Source organism: Tilletiaria anomala, assembly GCF_000711695.1.
Source record: "Tilletiaria anomala UBC 951 chromosome Unknown K437scaffold_105, whole genome shotgun sequence".
Taxonomy (NCBI): Eukaryota; Fungi; Basidiomycota; class Exobasidiomycetes; order Georgefischeriales; family Tilletiariaceae; genus Tilletiaria; species Tilletiaria anomala.
Window position 1 is genome coordinate 34,846 of NW_013546917.1, and position 17,677 is coordinate 52,522.

Sequence of the window (17,677 nt, forward strand, 5' to 3'; positions counted from 1 at the left end):
GCAGCGCGTTCAATCAACATCCCCAATCAAATCAACATGTCGCAACCAGGAGGGCCCTCGTACGACACTTCCTTCTACATATCAAACCTCGCCAATTCCAGTCATGACCACCCGCCGAACGGCAATTACCCGGCACCTGGCCGCCGAGTCGGTACGATGTTTGGGCACGACAATTACATGGAACAGCCGCACAGTGCGCATGGGATGTCCGCACCACATGGTGACATGCACATGATGAACGACCCTCATCGAGCTCGAGCTGCGACATTTGACAGTATACAGCGGCCAAGCTTCATCGGCGCCATGTGGGACTACCAGAACTCCCAATCATCATTGCAAAGCCCGACTTTATCGACACACAGTTCGATGCCGTTCGGCAGCTCAGCTCCCCAAGAGTCCACAGCAGCAGCCACGCTACTATCACCTGCCTTCGCGCGAGCCGGTCTCCATAGCGACCAACTCACGCATTTCAGCCCTGTCGTCGCCAACACTGGCCTACTGACGCGGGAAGAGCGAAGAGCCAGCCTGACGCGAGCCAACAGCGAGTTCCCGACCCTTCCATCCACAGCGACTTCTAATTCGAACATGGGCCCGCTCTACGCCGGATCTCAAGCGCAAGGTTACAACTACTGGCAGCGATAGCGACTTTCTTCGCTGGATAACCCTTTCTCCACTTCGTCTTCTGTTCTTTTTCGTGGATCATTCGCAGTCTTCGCTTTTCCAACGGGCTGTAACAGTTTATTCCCGAAAGCCAGTCACCGTCGTACAATGTTTGTTTTGTCCTGTAATCTATGCTCAGCTCTGATCGGCTTGCAGAATCGTGATCCACATAGTTGCACGCACGGTCAATCTCGTTTCATCTGAGGGCTTAACCTCATTATGCTTACGCGCTTGCACCTTGCTGCAAGCCTTGCAACGTGTTACTTGATGAGGTTTGCGGAAATAGGCGAGAGTTTCAAATCGACGAGGCGAGGCTCGCTCGCGCAGTCGCGCCGTGAGCTAAACGCCGCCACACGGGCGAACGCAACAGCAACGCCACATTTGTGGCTAATACGCCATTCATCCTCATTGAATGTGGACAATACTTCTCTCATCTAACACCGCAGCACTCATGGGAGACTCGAACGCTCCCATCGAACAAAAAGCACCGTGGGATGAGGTCGAATCCCTGACGCGCGGATGACCAATAGAGTTGCACCCCAGGTGGCCGAGTCGGTTCCCATCGGAAGCAAGCATGGATCCACGCCCGCTCACTGATTCGCCAGAGGCCTTCAACCGTCCTTTGGCCACAGCTGCTGCATCTGGACCTCCTTCAGGACAATGCCGACCTCCCCGACGGTCGCCACACACCGTCTCGTCGAGCAACTCGAGCTTCCTCATTACCACAAGCTATGTCAATCCGCCGAACAGCATCGTGACCAACTATCCTCTCAAGAGCCTGCTCATCACCTTGGTGCGCCATGGTGAATCTCAGGATGACCTTCGCTCCATTTGCGCAGGCTACAGGGACAGTGCGCTGTCAAGCACCGGCCAGTCTCAAGCACGAGCGGTAGGCAAGTCATTCGCCGATGTCCCGATCGTGGCCATCTATAGCTCTGACCTCAAACGAGCAGCAACGACGGCGGACGAGGTTCTACAGCAAAACAATACCATTCCCCCTCCGATCTTGGTCCAATCACAATCTCTTCGCGAGCAAAATTTCGGCCAAGCCGAAGGAAAGAGCTGGTCCAGCGTCGAACGGCAAACGCTGCCCACGGCCGAGGATACGAGGACGGCCAAGTTTCAAGATGGAGAAAGTTTGGAGGATGTGAATGCGCGTGTGGCTACCGCTGTTCGTCGCTTCATCCTGCCAAGAATTGAAGCACTTCGCAAGGAACCAGTATCGGCCACGCACAAAGGGGCTGCAAGTGCAGTTGGAGGCAATGTGCCGAATGATTGCCCTCACATCGTTATCATCGCACATGGTATTGCCATACAGGAGCTGCTCCGGGTGTTCATGAGCTTGCATGAGAGTGATCCACCTGGAGGGCTGCAAGCCCCATGGCCAGATCCAAAGCAAAGCTACAGGCACGTCCGCCTCGAGAATTCAGGGTGGACGAGGCTGGAAATTGCGGTACCGGCTGCTGTGCCTGCGCCTGGCCGTGCGCCCTCATCGATGGGACCTGGGGCAGTCCCTGCTCCAACAGGGACAGGTGTGATAGCGTCGCAATCATCAGGATCGGAGATGGATTCAGGGCAGATACAAACACAATTGGCAGAAGGGTCGGTCGATGCACAGCGACCCTTGCCGTCCGCTCCAACCGCTGGTCGCAGCACCTTTGTTAGAATCCTTGTGCAAAATCAGACCGACCACCTCAAAGGCGTCACAATGCAGCTTCCAACCTCTGGCGGCCCTGCGAACATGTTAAGCGGAGGAAGTGGAGCGATCCCAGACGAGGGTATGCGCAGTGGACTCACACCGTCAGTGTCGACTCCGATGATGAACACTGGCAGTCTCTCTGCAGGTCGCTCACCACATGGCTTGCTTGCTACGCCTGCGTCAGCTAAAAGCTTGAGCGCATACGACGGTCGATTCCTAGCCAGAGAGATTGAAAAGGCGACGAGTAACTCCGCCACCAACGAGTCCGCGATGAGCAATACCACCGGGGCTTCTGGTGGCCTCGTTCCCAGCCAGAGCACACCATTACTTCATCCGTCCGCCCTGCATGCGTACAGTCTCCAAAACATGCTCAATCAAACGTCCGCCGCCGCCACAGAGCTCGCACATGTATCAACAAATGGGCTCTCCTCAATCTCAGACACGTGGCAAAGCATCTGTGTCAAGATACTGCCGCTGTTCAACGGCGAGGGACTGAAAGCTTCCTTTGACGAGCTCAACGCTCTGGTTGGGTGAGTTCGGATTCCCGATGAGACACTGTGACCTACTTACTCACGAAGATATGTCATAGAGTACATGTGCGAAAGGTCGTCCAGCGCGGACCTGCGCGAGCTCTGGACACCCTGTCCGCAGAGATCGCTTCCCTTGCCTCATCGGGAATGTACACGCTGAACTCCCGGCTGAGCGCGCTTCAAGGTGAAGCGCTGCTTCGCCAACTGGTCCGGGTCTGGATCGACTACTTTGGTGACATCATCCCCAATGTTGACGCCAGCTTCTTGCCCGTCGTCACGGACCCCGACATTGCCAGTTTGACCAAGGGCAAAACGCCGAAAGCTGGCGCTGCAATGGCATCTCAAATAGCTGCTCCCGGCATTTCGGCTTCGATGAGTACTGCTACTCCTCTTTCCAGCCTGCGGACCGAGCGGATTGAAGTTCGCCAGATTCTGCTTTCCGTTTTTAGAGACGAGATTATCGCGCCAAGGTACGAACAGCTCTTCTACCTGTTCGCCCACATCCGCAACTTCAGCGGCGAAGGGGAGCAAGATGATGATGCAGATGAAGCGAGCGACAGCAATCTGTATCCGCGTCTTCTGCAGATGTCAAACGTTGTGAACTCAGTACAGGGTGAAGGGGAGCCTCAGCAAATGATGGAGAGCCTGCTACGAGTCCTACGGATTGGCGCCAAAGGCGGGAACGACTCCGAGCTCGAGTCGCTTGGCTTGCAGAGTATCGGCGGAGCAGGTACGCAGGGTAATCAACGCCAGAATCGCCGAGGATGGTTACCGCGCCTAGCTCTGAAGCATAGTAATTTCACTGTACCGATCCCCGTTCGCAAGCGTGAGGCCCCGCCCATGCAAGCCATGTCGATTGGCGATGAAGAGGATACGATGGACGCGTCCACTCAGCAATACAAAGACTTTCTGGAGTCAGACGAATTCCTCGAGGAGCTCAAGAGCGGACAGAATTCTCACCCGTGCAATAATCAAGCATCACACGCGCACACAGAAAGCCGGCAAGGCCCGCGCCCGCCTTCACTGTTCGATCCGCGTTTCTCGGAGAACGACTTTCTCAATTCGTTGCGCAGTCCGGCGCAGAGTGACGCTCTATCGACGCCGCAGCGACACACACCCGATCTCTCCGGCAGTACGCTGCTCAGCATCGGTGGGGGGCGCGACAGTTCTGACCCTACGCGAGCGAAGCCACAAAACCAAGCAAAGCCTCAGACACATGTACATGGGCAGATTCAGACGCCAACGCAAGTTGGCCTTCCGTCGACTTCGGCGTACGCGTCATCGTCAGTTATTGACGTTGCGCAGCTGTCGTCGTCCTTTATGGGGCTCGTCACGCCGATTTGCAAGGCTGGGCCCGAAATGCCACAGCTGCTCGATGCAACAGCATTGCGCGAGGATGGCACACCTATGCGAGTCCCAGTATTTGGCGAGGAAGAGGAAATAGAGAAGGAGGAAGGACAGGAGCGACAAGATCATGGAAGCGGTGCTTCTGCATCCTTGCGCCTGCGGCAGCAGGGGCAACAGCAGCAATACTCGCTTAGCACGCCGCACACCCCCGGGCGAAACAGCTCCACAAGACATGAGCAGCAAGAAGGGCAGACCAAGGTCAGTACCACGCAAGGCGATGGAACCTGCCGCCTTGAGGGGAGCTCCAGGGAGGACAACTTCTTGGATGGCAGCACGAACACAAGCACTGACTTGTCCACGGCTGACGCTACCATCTCTGCGACGCCCACTGCGGTCGTCAACGTGCATTGAGTGTCTCGCCGCAATGTGCTGCGCGTCCTCTACCTTTTTGCTTTCGCCCAATGTCTTTGCAGCAATGCCCTCACACACTGTATCATACTCATGTCACCTGCATGCAGATAATCACCTTAGTAAAGGGAAAGGGAACAGTGGCACGTGAATCAAAAGCTTTGCATTTTACGCTCGGCGTCACGGTCTTGGTACGGCTGAGAGAAACGGAGAAACGGTGTGGAACAGCGTTGATGCCTGACAAGTCAGAACACGTCTTCACTCTCGGCAAAGAAGCCCGAGTAAGCAAGGACTTTTGAGGGTCGAGCGAATCAAGGGTGAGGGGTGCGAACATGTCAGCAGATCGGATCTCGGCCGACCACGCGCCGCAGCTACACTTCAGCTGGGCAGGGGACTCACTAGTGCCATATACCAACGCGCCACCGGAGACGCTCATGAGGCACGCTGTGCCGGTAATGACGCCTGCATGTGCGAGTGTGAGGGGCAAGGCGAACCCGGAGACAACCATGAGGGCGGTGAGGAAGTTGCCGAAATCGACAAAGGCGGAGTTGTAGTCGGCCGAGTAGTCATCGTAGCCGGCAACTTTGGCGCATAGCGAGTTAGGCAAAGGCGAGAGGACGTAGATAAGAGCTGCGCGGGAAAGAGATTGAGAGGGGCCAAAGAAGAGTTTCAGCAAGCACTTCGGCCCTTGTTTGTCACGCGGCTGATGCCGAGCGTTCTCGCACGCAACAAGACGGATTGTCAGCACGCACCAACGAGCAACGGAAGCCAATTGGACCACAGCGCACAGGAGAGGATGATGAGCAGGAAGCCGAGTGCGAGGACAAAGGACAGGAGGATGACTGCTGTACTTCATACCGATTCAAGCAGCAGCACAAGATGCATACGTCAGCGATCCCACAAGCTCAACACTCCCCGCAGCTCTATAATACGCACTCCTGATTCCCGCAGCCATGCTGGGTGGCGCGAGCACGGTGGTCCCGTTTGCCCCTAAAGAGTTGACGCCTTGCTTTCGAGTGAGGAGCTGTGTCCGACGACGCCGAACTGGTTGCGCTGGATGTGCCCTTGAAATTCCTGCGCTGGCTGGCTGCTGGGCTGCGCACAACTTGCAACATAGCAAGCGTGATCCTCTGGCGACCATAGGGTGCTATGGGTCAATAAGGCGGATGCGATTGTAGATCTGGAGATCTCGGATGTGCCTGGCTCGAGTTATTAGGGTTGTGCCAGGCATCGCGTCACTCTAATTGGCAACGCACGTCGCGCCAGAAGGGCTGGAGCACGAAAGGAGAGGAAAGTGGGCAAGGCAAGTGTACAAATTTTCGCACAGAGGGAAATAGTGCGCAGCCGCTGCTGCCGCTGTCGTTGCCATACTACCAAAGAGGGAATATACCAATGCACATTCAATCATCCTTAACTCCTTCACCCTCACTCCCCATTGTGCATCCTCATCTACACAAGGAGCAAAGGCAACGCGCAGATACAGACGATTGCTTAAGAGTCACGTATCTTCTCGCGCTGTCTGTGTAGCTGCAACGTTGGATTGGTGGAGTGGGACATCGCAGTCAGGTGTCGAGCTCCGTCAAGCTCTCTGCGTCCTCGCCAACTCGCTCGATCGATCACAGCACTCAAACACGTCGGCACCCATCTCTACTTGTCGATTTGGTCGGAGCCGCCTTGGCCACTTCAAAAAGGCGACTGACACAGAATTCACATTACTTGTGGTTCAAGGCGCCAAAAGGGCAGGAAGCAACTCGACCTTTTCTCTCTTCGAGTGGCGACCGCGAGGAGAGGTGCGAGTACTCAGCAATCCAAGCACAAGTGCTGGAGGCTGGCTTGTCTTATTTCACGAGGTAGAATAGTGAATACGAGAGCTTGGAGAGAGGTATCAAGATAATCCATACAGCTTCTGCACACAAAGTGTCGATGGACGCGCGCGTACAGTCATCCTAGGTAGCACCACCACCTTTCGCCAACGGCAGCTAGCACGACATGGGCGGAGCTAGAGACCATCACGCGCATCATGTGCATGCGCACGGACAACAAGGTCACTCGCACTCGCAGCAGCACCATTCTGCGCCGCACGAGCCATCTACCTCGTCCTCATCAGGCTTGCCGCCCGCACCGACCAAATTTGACGCCAGCCAGGCACAGGCCTGCAGGTTGCAGGATGCATATTGGAGTGATGATGAGGTGAGTCTCAATCATTTGCCCGAGCGAGAAACGAGTCAGTGCTGACGTGTTCACCTTGTACCACTGCTGATGCTACCGCCGCGTAGGAGGACATGGACTGCCCGTTGTGCTTGGAAGAGATCGACCTGTCCGATGTAAACTTTAAGCCATGCCCATGTGGATATCAGGTGAGGTGCACTTTGCCGAGTATAGCGTGGCAGGAAACATGGTACATACTCACCAATGCCTGCTTCGCTTCTTTTTGCAGATCTGCCGTTTCTGCTGGCATCACATCAAGCAGAATCTCAATGGTCGTTGTCCAGCATGCAGGCGCAAGTACTCAGATCAGACTGTCGAGTTCACACCAATGAGTGCCGAAGAGTGAGTTGCGCCTGCTGAGCTCCCATGCACACTTTCTCGAAACCGGGCGGTTGCTGATTGTGAACACGCCTGATTGCTTGCTATGCGCAGGATCAAACGACTAACGCAAGCCAAGAAGCAAAAAGAGAGGGAGAAGAAGGAGCTAGAGCAGATGAATCGGAAACACTTGGCCAACATGCGAGTCGTACAGAAGAACCTCGTTTACGTCACCGGCCTCAGCTCGAAACTGGCAAAGGAAGAGTTGATACCGACGCTTAGGTCGCAAGAGTACTTTGGGCAGTACGGACGCATCTCCAAGATCCTGATCAGCAAACGTACGACGGCGAGCAAGCTTGTCATGGGAATGCAGGAAAGCGCCATCGGAGTGTACGTCACGTACTACCGCAAAGAGGACGCAGCGCGCGCGATCGTCGCGATCGACGGGACAAAGGGCTCCGACGGGAAGCTGATCCGCGCCAGCTATGGCACAACCAAGTACTGCACGACGTACTTGCGGAACCTCCCCTGCACCAATCCTGCTTGCACATACCTGCACGAACCAGGTGAGGAGGCAGACAGCTTCACTAAGGAGGACCTCAGCACGCTGCGGCATGCTGCCAAGGATAGCGAACGAAAGGCGTCTCGGCCACCACTCATGGCAACAGCGGTAGCGACGGGGTCGGAGCGCAAAGACTCGGTATCGTCGAGTAGTGGCCACCACAGTACGCACATTGGCGGAAGCACAGCAATGCCAGCGAGCGGCCAAGCAGCCAACCATACCGCGAGCATCACACTGGGCTTGAATGAATCGGAAGGCGGCAGCAGCGCCCTGCCCAAGACAGCCTCGTGGGGCTCAACAGGCACGGGCGTGCCGCCTATCAAACCCCCCTCCTTGACAAACGGCATAGCGATCACTCCAACGGGACTGCGCGAGCAGGACCTGCCGCCGCTGTCGGCACTGATCACCCAGCAGACCTCTCAAGTGCAGCAACAACAGCAACAACAAGTTTCCAAGAAGAACAAGCAACAGCAGCAGCAGCAGAATACCACTGGGAAGAAACAGGCGGCTGGAGATGCAGCGGCAGCGGCAGCCTCCGTAGCGGCTGCGGCTACTACCAGCCCAGAGCCTACCTCTTCAGCGCCAGCTTCGGCGCTGGTACCAGCGCAGAAGGACATTGCTGGGCTCGCTGATACTGCGAAAGCATCGCCGCAAGCAACGTCCGCGAAGCTGACCCGGACCGATAGTTCACGTGGCAGCAGCACGCCAGTCGGGCCGCCGCCTGGCCTGGCGGCACCGCCTGCCGCCACTGCTGGTGAGGCAGATGCAAAACAGTCAAAGGACCAGAAGGCGAAGGACAAGGACAAGGCGAACGGAAAAGACGATGCTTTGGCGCTTGCACAAGGGAAGGAGAAGGACTCGGCGGAGGACCCAAAGTCGAAAGCGTCGGGCTACCAGCCTTCCTCGAAAGCGCAGGCGCTCATAGACGACTTGCACCAGCGCCGCAGTGCGCCTGTGCAGCCGAGCCCGTTCCCAGACCTGGACGAGATTGTACTCGGAAGCTTCTCCAATGGCGACTTCAGCTTCAACCTCCCAGACACGCTCGCGTCTGGTGCATGTACAGGTGCTGGTATCGGCAGCGATTCTATCAGAGGCTTCGGCGGTGTCGGTGTCGGCATTGGAAGCGTCACTGGCCCCGGCATGGGCACAGCGTTACCTGCATTTGCGCCGTTTGCGCTGGCAGGAGGAGTAGGGTACAGTGCAGCATGCGGCTTGATGGATCTCGGGATTGGCTCGCCGATGTTGACAGCGGCAGGAGGCGTGGGTGCCGCAGCGCATGGGTATGGCGGTGCTAGGCGCGCTGCTGCGTATTCGGGCTCGTTTGATCCATTTGCTTCAGCTGAAGATTCCAAGGGCGCGCCTTTCGCCGCTATCGACGAGATGAAGCGGAATCTGTCTGACGAGCGTGGCATCGCTGCTGCTGGAAATGGTGCCGGTGGCGCCGCTGGAGGGACCACATCGGACGATGACCGGGCCGGTAGCGATCAGGGCAAGCGCGGCTCTCGCTTCAGCTTCACACGGAAGCGAGATGATCAAGGAAGCGACAATTCTTTCGCCACGAGCGCGCTCAACGCTAGCTTACCCAGCCTCACCGCGTCTGCCACCTCCGCCGCTTCCTCACCGGCTCTTGACACATCGCCGTACTCGAACGGCGGGCGCGGAGACTCGTTCCTTAATGGTAGTAACAACGGCAGTTCGAGTGCCGCGTCGGAGAGTCAGGATGCTTCCACTCTTTCGCGTAACTTCATGAGTAGCGTACTTGGGCTCAAGACGGATGTGACGAACGTACAGGAAGCTGGGCATGGCAGCAGTGCGCTGAGCAACGACAGGCCCAGCAGCGCCGGATCTCACTCGCAGCCTCACTCGGGCTTCCCAGCCCAGCGTTCGGTCGGTCCGCACCCGCAGCAAGTAGCCAATGGCACACGCAGCTGGCAGGAGCAGCAGGCGGCACAAGCGCAACAGCAGCACACAGCTGCGCGGATGGCGGCCTACCCGCAAGCGTATGAACAGCAGCAGCAGCAGCGGCAGCCTCAGCAGCATCCACGCGAGCGTCAGCAGCCTCTTCTTGCTCAACTCATGGCGTCGGCCAGTCAGCGCCGCGCGGAAAATGGACATCATGTGTTTGGAATGCCCGGTCAGCACGCTTTTGGCAATGGCGCTGGCTTGAACGGTGAGTTTATGCAACCTCTTGATGCTCATGCCAATGTTCTTATTTTCGTGAGTGATGGCTGACGTCTCAGACGTGTTTTTTTAACAGACATGCCCTTCTATGATCCTTCCATCATGTCCATTGCGCGCGGTCCTCAACAGCAGCAGCAACCCCCGCATCTCGGCGCCTTCCGACCGATGCCAGGTGCAGCCGCTTATGACTTCCACGCTCCGCCCGGATTCGCGCCGCGCAATCAGACTCAGCGCCCGCACGATCGCAGTCCGTTCACGCTATCATGACATGAACCATCTCGCTCTCTCGGCCCCGCCTTCGTGCACACTTCCAATGTACCATAGTTCGCTCAAAGATCTTCACTCTTGATCCAGTATATACGAATTGGCAATGGAAGAAAAGCTGATTCCTCAGAGAAATCATACAAGAGGGATGTCGCGCACGAAACTCAAGGTTCCGAGATTGAAGTCAAGCAGGTCCAACACCCGGGCGCTCTCGAGGTGCTGTTGCACGATGAGTGCACGAATCGAATGACGAAGAGCTGTCGCCTCTTCGCTGGACTCGTTCACATCGTCCCCGTCAGTGCCCATGGGAGTGTCACCACTCAGCTCCTGGGTCGCGAGGGTGACTCCATTGGCGATCAGAAGATCGGAGTGGATCTGCAAGAAGACCCGGAGCATCGCTTGCACAGCTTCGAAGTCGAGGTGCGCCTGCAGTCGAAGTGTCATCACATCGATAAAGAGGCGCAGATCGTCAAAGCTTGCAAGCGAGCGTATCTCAGCATCGAGGGCCGGCGGTGTGAGAGCGTGTACGTAGTAGAAGAAAGAGGAGGCTAGAAATGACAATGCATTAGCGTGCAACTCGTCATACCACGTCCAGAACAACATACCATCATTGGCTTGGTTGGCCTTTTGAAGCCGTTTGACAAAGTCGCTCTCGAAGCTGAGATCGGCCCCAGACAGCAGCCTTGCACCCTCTTTACCCTTCTTGTTGGCCGCAGGTTGCTTCGCATTTGTATCGAATTCGAAGGTAGTGCCAGCCACTTGAGGGAGGAAGAATGGAGCCTTCTCGGGCTGCTTAGGCGGCTCGACGGGTTTGTCTCTCTTCTTGATGATGTCCAGATTGATCAATGTAAGCCAGCGAGAGCGTGGCATGGTACTGAGCGTGGTCAGCGCCCCTTCAGTGGATCTGTTGTTTTGATCTGCGAACAGCTGCGGTGGCGAAGTGTAGATTTGCATGACGTCTACCCCTTCAGCTTCCTCGTCGGCGACCAGCTCTTGCGCACCGCTGTCTCCTTGAAGCGAAGGCATAGACACAACCCCTTCTGCGTCACCATCCGCTACTTCTGCTAGCTCGTCCAGCCCACGGAGGGCAACAGACGAGAATTGTGCTTTGTTGGCCCACAGGTACACCCCGATGCTGTCAACATGGGCTGTAGCGAGGAAGTCCAGTGAAGGTGACATGCTCAGACTCGTGGCGACGCTCGGCGTCTTGAATGTGTCGACGAGAGTCGCAGTGGGGATGTCGAACGTGCGAACGACGCTGTCCATCGAGGTCGTAATGAGCCAGCGCGCATCGGAAGAAATGCAGAGATCGAGAACGCGTCCCCTGAAGCCAGAGAACTCACGTACCACCCTGCGTGTTTCGATGTCCACAAGCAGGACTGTCAGGTCATCGCAAGCAACGGCCAGCAGATTAGAATCTTGGTGTAGGTAGACAGTCGAAGGGGAGCTCTCCAGTGGAAGAGTAGCGATCAGATCGGTGGTGTAAAAGTCGAAAAAGTGCAGGGTCCCTTCGAGAGTAGCGGCTACGCAGATGCGGTTTCTTGCGTCGCTCGCTACTCCAGTGACTCTGTTGCCTCTTCCAATTCGTGCAGCCTCCTCAGCGGCAGCACGCTTCTTGCCAGGCGGTAGCATTCTCGCTCTCTGCAAAGCCGCCCCATCGATTGCACGCGTGTCGTATGTTCTACGATGGATCCCACTTTGCATATTGTAGCACTCCACCTTACCAAGGCTGGTGCCAACCAGGCCAAAGTTTCCGCATGCTGTCACGCAGCCCACACGTGCCTCCGCAGCTGCGGCAGTTTTGTCTGGCACAGCAGCCAATGCGTGCTTGCTCATACGCTTGTCTCTTACGGTCCACGTGCGCGCATGCTGTATCCCAGCGTGCGTCGTGATCACGTCGTCCCAGTCACGGGACCGTGTCATGCTGAACGCGAGGGACGTCATAGGGGGCAGCTTGAGAGAGGTGATATCTACGGAGAGCTGCGCAGATTTTTTCGCAAGCGAGCCTAGAGGATCGTGCAGGGAGCAAGGATGTTAGGCACTCAATGGAGAACTGAGCTCTAGGTTGTAGCGCTTACCTTGACTCAGCTCAAAGCTCCTGCTGTCCCGCACAACGCTCAGGCAGCGCAGGCTTCTGTCCCTACTCGCAGTAAGGATGTTCTTGCCGTCATCACCATAGTGTCTGACCAGATGCGGAGGCGCATGGTGGCCACTCCTGCTTCGGAGCAAGCGCGGAGGCACGCCTGCACTTCCGTTCACAGAGCCAGCAGCAAGTGAGCCAGGCGCATTTGACTCGATGGCATCAGCGTCATCGAAGAACCATTGTTTGTACGAGTTGTCCGCAGACGAGCTAATCAGGAGCGCTTGTCCGGGCACAAACTGCAGCCCACCGATAGGCGCGTCGTGCGCAGCGCGGATGACGTGCGCAAGTCGCGCGGGTCGTGCACGGACTTTATTCTGCTGCTCGCTAGCGGAATCGGCTTGATCTTGGCCTGCCGTGTCCACAGAAGAGTCAAGCGAAAAGATGCTGATGTTGCCGCTCGTACCGCCTACAGCGATGCTGTGCTGGTTTCCATCTGTCCTAAAGCTGATCGCATCGCGACTGAGAACGCCTCCTACAAGGCTGACGTGGCCATTCTGCAAGTCTTGCTTGCCTTCTGCAGCCGCGATCTTCATTCGAAATACTGGCTCATCGAGACGAACATCATGCAAGAGCACATGCCCGCTAGCAAAACCAATGCCGATGATATCGATAGCGGGACTTTGCACGAGTGCAACGACTTGCGTCCCTGGTCCAATCGGAGCGTCGCCGGGAGTGTGTTGATGCGAATGATCGGCATGCGTGTAGAGATTAGATCGGCCGTCAAAGTGATGAATGAGCTGACCGGTCCGGATATTCCAAAGCTGCAGACTACCGTCTGAGAAGCCGAGCAAAACCTTGTTTAGGTAGGTGGCGGGGTGCAAGATCGCCGTGGCGGTTCGGTCTGCATTATTGATGACGAATGGGTCGTCCGACCGACTCTTGCTCGCAGAGGGCAAGGGGATTGACGAGGCGGATAGGTTGACGCGTCGCAAAAGCTGGGTTGTCAAGAGATTCCAGACAAAAAGAGCGCTTCCATCAGCTGAAAGCGCGCAGATGGTGTCGCCAAAGACGATCATGCGAGCCAACTTGGTGGGAGAGTGGGGAATATCGTCGTCCGGGTACAGCAGGTTGCGTCCTCCTCCCTGCGCCTCTCCATCGTTCATCTCATCATCGCTGCTGCTCTCATCTTCCGCTTCGCTGTTTGAGGAAGAACCTGACGAAGACGAGGCTCCCTTGCCTCCGTTGTTGTCCGCCGTCCGCGGCAGCTTCCGTTGCCTTTGATCCTTACGCAACCACGTGTCGTACCTGGCGACCTCCCGCGCGCGCACGAAGCGCCTAATGCTGCCTCCGGCATAGCAGACGAGTAAGCTATCGGGGCTCGTGCTCGTCGCCATGGCGACAATCTTGCCTCCTCCATCGTGCGTAGCTGGCGCGGGTGGACCGACAAAAAGCAGCCGCATGTGCATCGCGTCCCACATGGCCCATGTGTCACCAGAGCCTTGCTGCTTGCGAGCGTTGGATGAAGATGATGATAAGCTGGAAGAAGAAGAGGATGATCCCTCCAGGCAGGTGATGATGTTGATATCTGGAGTAGTTGCATCTTTGCCGCCGTGACGGACTTGCAGCGCGAACGGCACACCGTTGCTGATGAATCCCAGGGCGCGAAACGGCACAAAGATACGGGACGATCCCGAGACGACACGAGACTTTTTTACGGCTAATGACGACGCTGGGGCAATTTCATTTGATGAAGCCCTTTCTGATTTTGCCTTTTTAGCCATCGCCTTCTCTGCGTCGCTGACTGAGATTGTCGAGCTTGCTTTTCCTTTGCCCTTGTCGCTAGACTTTGACTTGCTGTTGGCATTGCCCTCGCTTGGCGCCGCTTTCCCGGGCGTCATCTCCGTCTTTTTGCTCTTGACCGACATTGTGTCTTCTGGCGTTGGTCCGCACCATGAAGTTCTTTAAGGGCTGGTCAACAACAATAACAACCTAAGCTCTCGCAGGCATGCTATGCACATCCTATGTGTATTTGGAGAGATGCCATTGACAGAAATTTGGAAGCGCTGAAGCGCGGAACGCGGAACTCAACTTTCTCCAAATTTTTGCCGGCGCCAGATCAGTGTCTTACGTAAGCAGTTTTTGCCGTTCGACCAAAAATGTAGTACATTCGCCTCTGGCCAGATGCCCGCGACATAGCTGATAGCAATCTGTTTTGGGGCTCTTTCCTTTGCAGACTGACACTTCGAAGCGACTTTTCTGAGCCTAGAGAAGCACAGCAGCTCGCACTCGATCAAGCAGACCTTGCTGAGCTTGAAGAATGGATGCGGAGAAGCAGCTGGCAGCTCAGCTGGCCGCCGACGTGGCGGAGGCCGAAGCAGCCCGAGCTCAGGCTGGGCCGTCTAGCCAGCCCGATGGGTCGAGCAAGACCGACAAGAAGCGAAACAGCAAGGAGAGTGGGGCGATCGACAGCCATGGTGGAGCAGTGAAGGAGGAGGATGGACTAGGCAAAGCAGTGGCAGCCTCTGCCCCTGCCGCTCTTCGGCAGCCGTTCTCTTCATTAGACCTTACGCCGGCTTCAACCAAGGGGATCAGCGCCATGGGTTTCAGCACGATGACAGAAGTGCAAGCTCGCTGCATCCCGCCATTGCTGGCCGGAAAGGACGTGCTTGGTGCCGCGCAGACAGGCTCGGGGAAGACGCTTGCGTTCCTGATCCCAGCCATCGAGCTCCTACACCGGCTCAAGTTCAAGCCGCGCAACGGGACAGGGGCTATCATTCTCTCACCGACGCGCGAGCTGGCGCTGCAAATCTTTGGCGTCGCGAAAGAGCTCATCACGGCCGGTGGACACTCTCAGACGTTTGGCATCATCATGGGCGGGGCCAATCGGAAGAACGAGGCGGACAAGCTGCAAAAAGGCGTCAACCTAATCATTGCGACGCCTGGTCGCTTGCTGGATCACCTGCAGAACACCAAGGGGTTTCTCGTCAACAATCTGAAAGCACTCTGCATCGATGAAGCGGATCGGATCCTTGAGATTGGATTCGAAGATGAGATGCGCCAGATCATTAAACTCTTGCCGAATGGTACGCTCGCATCGGATTTAGGCGTGCGCTTGCTCGCGGAGGTTGGCTGACACTCCTTTTATTGTGCGGATTGCAGAGAACCGACAGTCCATGCTCTTCTCGGCCACGCAGACGACGAAAGTGCAGGACTTGGCACGCATTTCGCTGCGCCCTGGCCCACTGTACATAAACGTACACGCCGACCTGGCAGCGTCGACAGTGTCACGGTTGGAGCAGGGCTACGTTGTCTGTGACAGCGATAAGCGCTTCTTGCTTCTGTTCACCTTCCTCAAGAAGAACAAGAACAAGAAGGTGATCGTGTTCATGAGCAGCTGCAATAGCGTGAAGTACCATGGCGAGCTGCTCAATTACATTGATGTACCTGTTCTCGACCTACACGTGAGTGATTGTCTTGTCGCTGGAAACTCTGCTCTTTCCCCATGCGCTGACCGACATGCTTTTCCTTCATCTACAGGGCAAGCAAAAGCAACAGAAACGGACAAATACCTTCTTTGAATTCTGCAATGCACCTTCCGGCACGCTGCTATGTACAGACGTTGCTGCACGTGGCCTCGATATCCCGAAAGTTGACTGGATCATTCAGTTTGACCCGCCTGATGACCCGAGGTGCGCAAGTTCTAATGGCTTTTCGTGTGTGTGTGTGTGTGTGTTTTGTCTACCTGCTGATGCCAGCTTCCAACGCTGTTGTTGCTCTCAGGGACTACATCCACCGCGTCGGGCGCACTGCGCGTGCGGGTAAGGCGGGCAAGTCCCTGCTATTCCTGCTACCGTCGGAGCTGGGCTTCCTGCGGTTCCTCAAGGTAGCCAAGGTGCCGCTGAACGAGTACACGTTCCCTCTGAACAAGGTCGCCAATGTGCAGGGCCAGTTGGAGAAGCTGATCGGCAAGAACTACTACCTGCACCAGAGCGCGCGCGACGGGTACCGAAGCTACCTGCAGGCATATGGTAGCTACAGCCTGAAGCGCATATTTGACGTACACGCACTCGACCTCGCCAAGGTCGGCAGGGCGTTCGGGTTCGCCGTGCCGCCCAAGGTCAACCTCAGTATCGGCGCGGGGCTCAAGGGCGCCGCTGGTGCTGGTGCAAAGGGCTCGGGCAAGCGCAAGGAGATTGGTGCAGATGATGATGAGGAGGAGGATGGCGAGGACAACGATGCCGGGGACGTGTCGGAGGAGCGTCGTAAGCGTGCAAGGAAGGCACACGGCGAGCGGGCAGGTAGTGATGGCAAGACGCGGCATCCGCACCAGTCCAATGGGCTCTCTTCTTCAGGGCATGGAGCAGCAGCAGCGGGTCAAAAGAGGGTAGTTAGTGGTGGTGCTGCTGGTGGAAAAGGCAAGAACAAGAAGGCACCGCAGTGGAGTCGATGAGGAGGAGAGCTTCAAGTGGCGGCTGCAGCGGAGGCGTTGTGACATTTCCTCTTCTTGTGATTGTAGCGCAGCAAAAGATTGATTGTGGATATTTGGTTGTACAACAATAGTTCGATCTGTTGCTCCAGCAGCACGACGGACGCATCACGGGCGGCTGCGGGTCTGCTTGGACAATGAGTACGTGTCTGTGCACTGGAAGCTGAATGAGGATGTGCTGAAGCAGCAACTTTGCGCCAGCAGTTCAGTGCAGGACAGCGCTATTGGGCGGATTATGTCTTCACCGTAGACGACGCGTTGTTCGACGGCGCATGCTGGAGGCGGGGGGTTGTGTAGCCGGCCAGCCACGCAGAATGCCAACAGCTGTAGGAAGACGAGGAAAAGGGTTGGCTCGTAGCTGGTGTCCGCGCTGCCCTCCACGTGCATAGTCTATCTAGTATAGCATCCATGCATGGCATCGAAGAAAGAGAGGCTGCCGAGACACGGCCGCGCTCGTTTCCTCTCCTCTCTGCAGGCACTTCACGGACGGAAAAAGATGTTGCCCGCTCGTGGCCATCCCGGGACAGTGGACTACAGTGGCTGATGACTGCGACACGCTGACTGTCATTTCATGAACGAGCGGGGTACTGTTGAGTGGGCAGCAGCAGCAGCACATCCATCGCTCGCATCTTCTCTCATCGATTGGACAGGTTCCGAGAATAGGATGGATGAGACTGTGCAGACTGCAGCAACACATGCGGTGCGGGCACAGTGTGTAGCAAACCACGAGCTCCAGCACAGCACCCGCGCGCGCCGAGCCCCCAAGCCATGCATTACGTAATATGTGGCAAGTGTGTGCACGCGCCGCCTCCTTTCTTTTATTGCGCGTCCTTTGTGAGCTGCTAAACAAGGAAATGAGTGGCGCAATGGCCCATCCCCCTATACACTTATATCTTGTTACGACGCACCGCACCCTCATCAATCGTGTTCA

At 56.5% G+C, this 17,677-nt stretch overlaps 5 protein-coding genes across 5 annotated transcripts; 3 read left to right on the forward strand and 2 right to left on the reverse strand.

Moving 5' to 3' along the window:
* Window positions 1-1,103: 1,103 nt before the first annotated feature.
* On the forward strand, window positions 1,104-4,772 carry K437DRAFT_239542 (uncharacterized protein). Its single transcript, XM_013385569.1, has 2 exons — window positions 1,104-2,889; window positions 2,949-4,772. The coding sequence occupies exons 1-2, from the start codon at window positions 1,235-1,237 to the stop codon at window positions 4,645-4,647; spliced, it is 3,354 nt and encodes a 1,117-aa protein (XP_013241023.1). The 5' UTR covers window positions 1,104-1,234; the 3' UTR covers window positions 4,648-4,772.
* Window positions 4,773-4,785: 13 nt separating this feature from the next.
* Window positions 4,786-5,611, reverse strand: K437DRAFT_259087 (vacuolar protein sorting 55). Its single transcript, XM_013385570.1, has 4 exons — window positions 5,581-5,611; window positions 5,397-5,489; window positions 5,044-5,274; window positions 4,786-4,936 (listed from the first exon to the last, which is right to left on the reverse strand). Exons 1-4 carry the CDS (start codon window positions 5,597-5,599, stop codon window positions 4,890-4,892), a joined length of 390 nt encoding a protein of 129 aa, XP_013241024.1. The 5' UTR covers window positions 5,600-5,611; the 3' UTR covers window positions 4,786-4,889.
* Window positions 5,612-6,402: 791 nt separating this feature from the next.
* K437DRAFT_11953 (uncharacterized protein) lies at window positions 6,403-10,302 on the forward strand. The gene is made up of 5 exons (XM_013385557.1): window positions 6,403-6,834; window positions 6,921-7,001; window positions 7,082-7,194; window positions 7,285-9,902; window positions 9,990-10,302. The coding sequence occupies exons 1-5, from the start codon at window positions 6,634-6,636 to the stop codon at window positions 10,178-10,180; spliced, it is 3,204 nt and encodes a 1,067-aa protein (XP_013241011.1). The 5' UTR covers window positions 6,403-6,633; the 3' UTR covers window positions 10,181-10,302.
* On the reverse strand, window positions 10,240-14,236 carry K437DRAFT_276037 (WD40 repeat-like protein). Its single transcript, XM_013385571.1, has 3 exons — window positions 12,256-14,236; window positions 10,783-12,183; window positions 10,240-10,725 (listed from the first exon to the last, which is right to left on the reverse strand). Exons 1-3 carry the CDS (start codon window positions 14,183-14,185, stop codon window positions 10,313-10,315), a joined length of 3,744 nt encoding a protein of 1,247 aa, XP_013241025.1. The 5' UTR covers window positions 14,186-14,236; the 3' UTR covers window positions 10,240-10,312.
* A 266-nt stretch (window positions 14,237-14,502) lies between these two features.
* Window positions 14,503-16,802, forward strand: K437DRAFT_259090 (DEAD-domain-containing protein). The gene is made up of 4 exons (XM_013385572.1): window positions 14,503-15,343; window positions 15,420-15,721; window positions 15,798-15,949; window positions 16,041-16,802. The coding sequence occupies exons 1-4, from the start codon at window positions 14,578-14,580 to the stop codon at window positions 16,708-16,710; spliced, it is 1,890 nt and encodes a 629-aa protein (XP_013241026.1). The 5' UTR covers window positions 14,503-14,577; the 3' UTR covers window positions 16,711-16,802.
* Window positions 16,803-17,677: the final 875 nt, after the last annotated feature.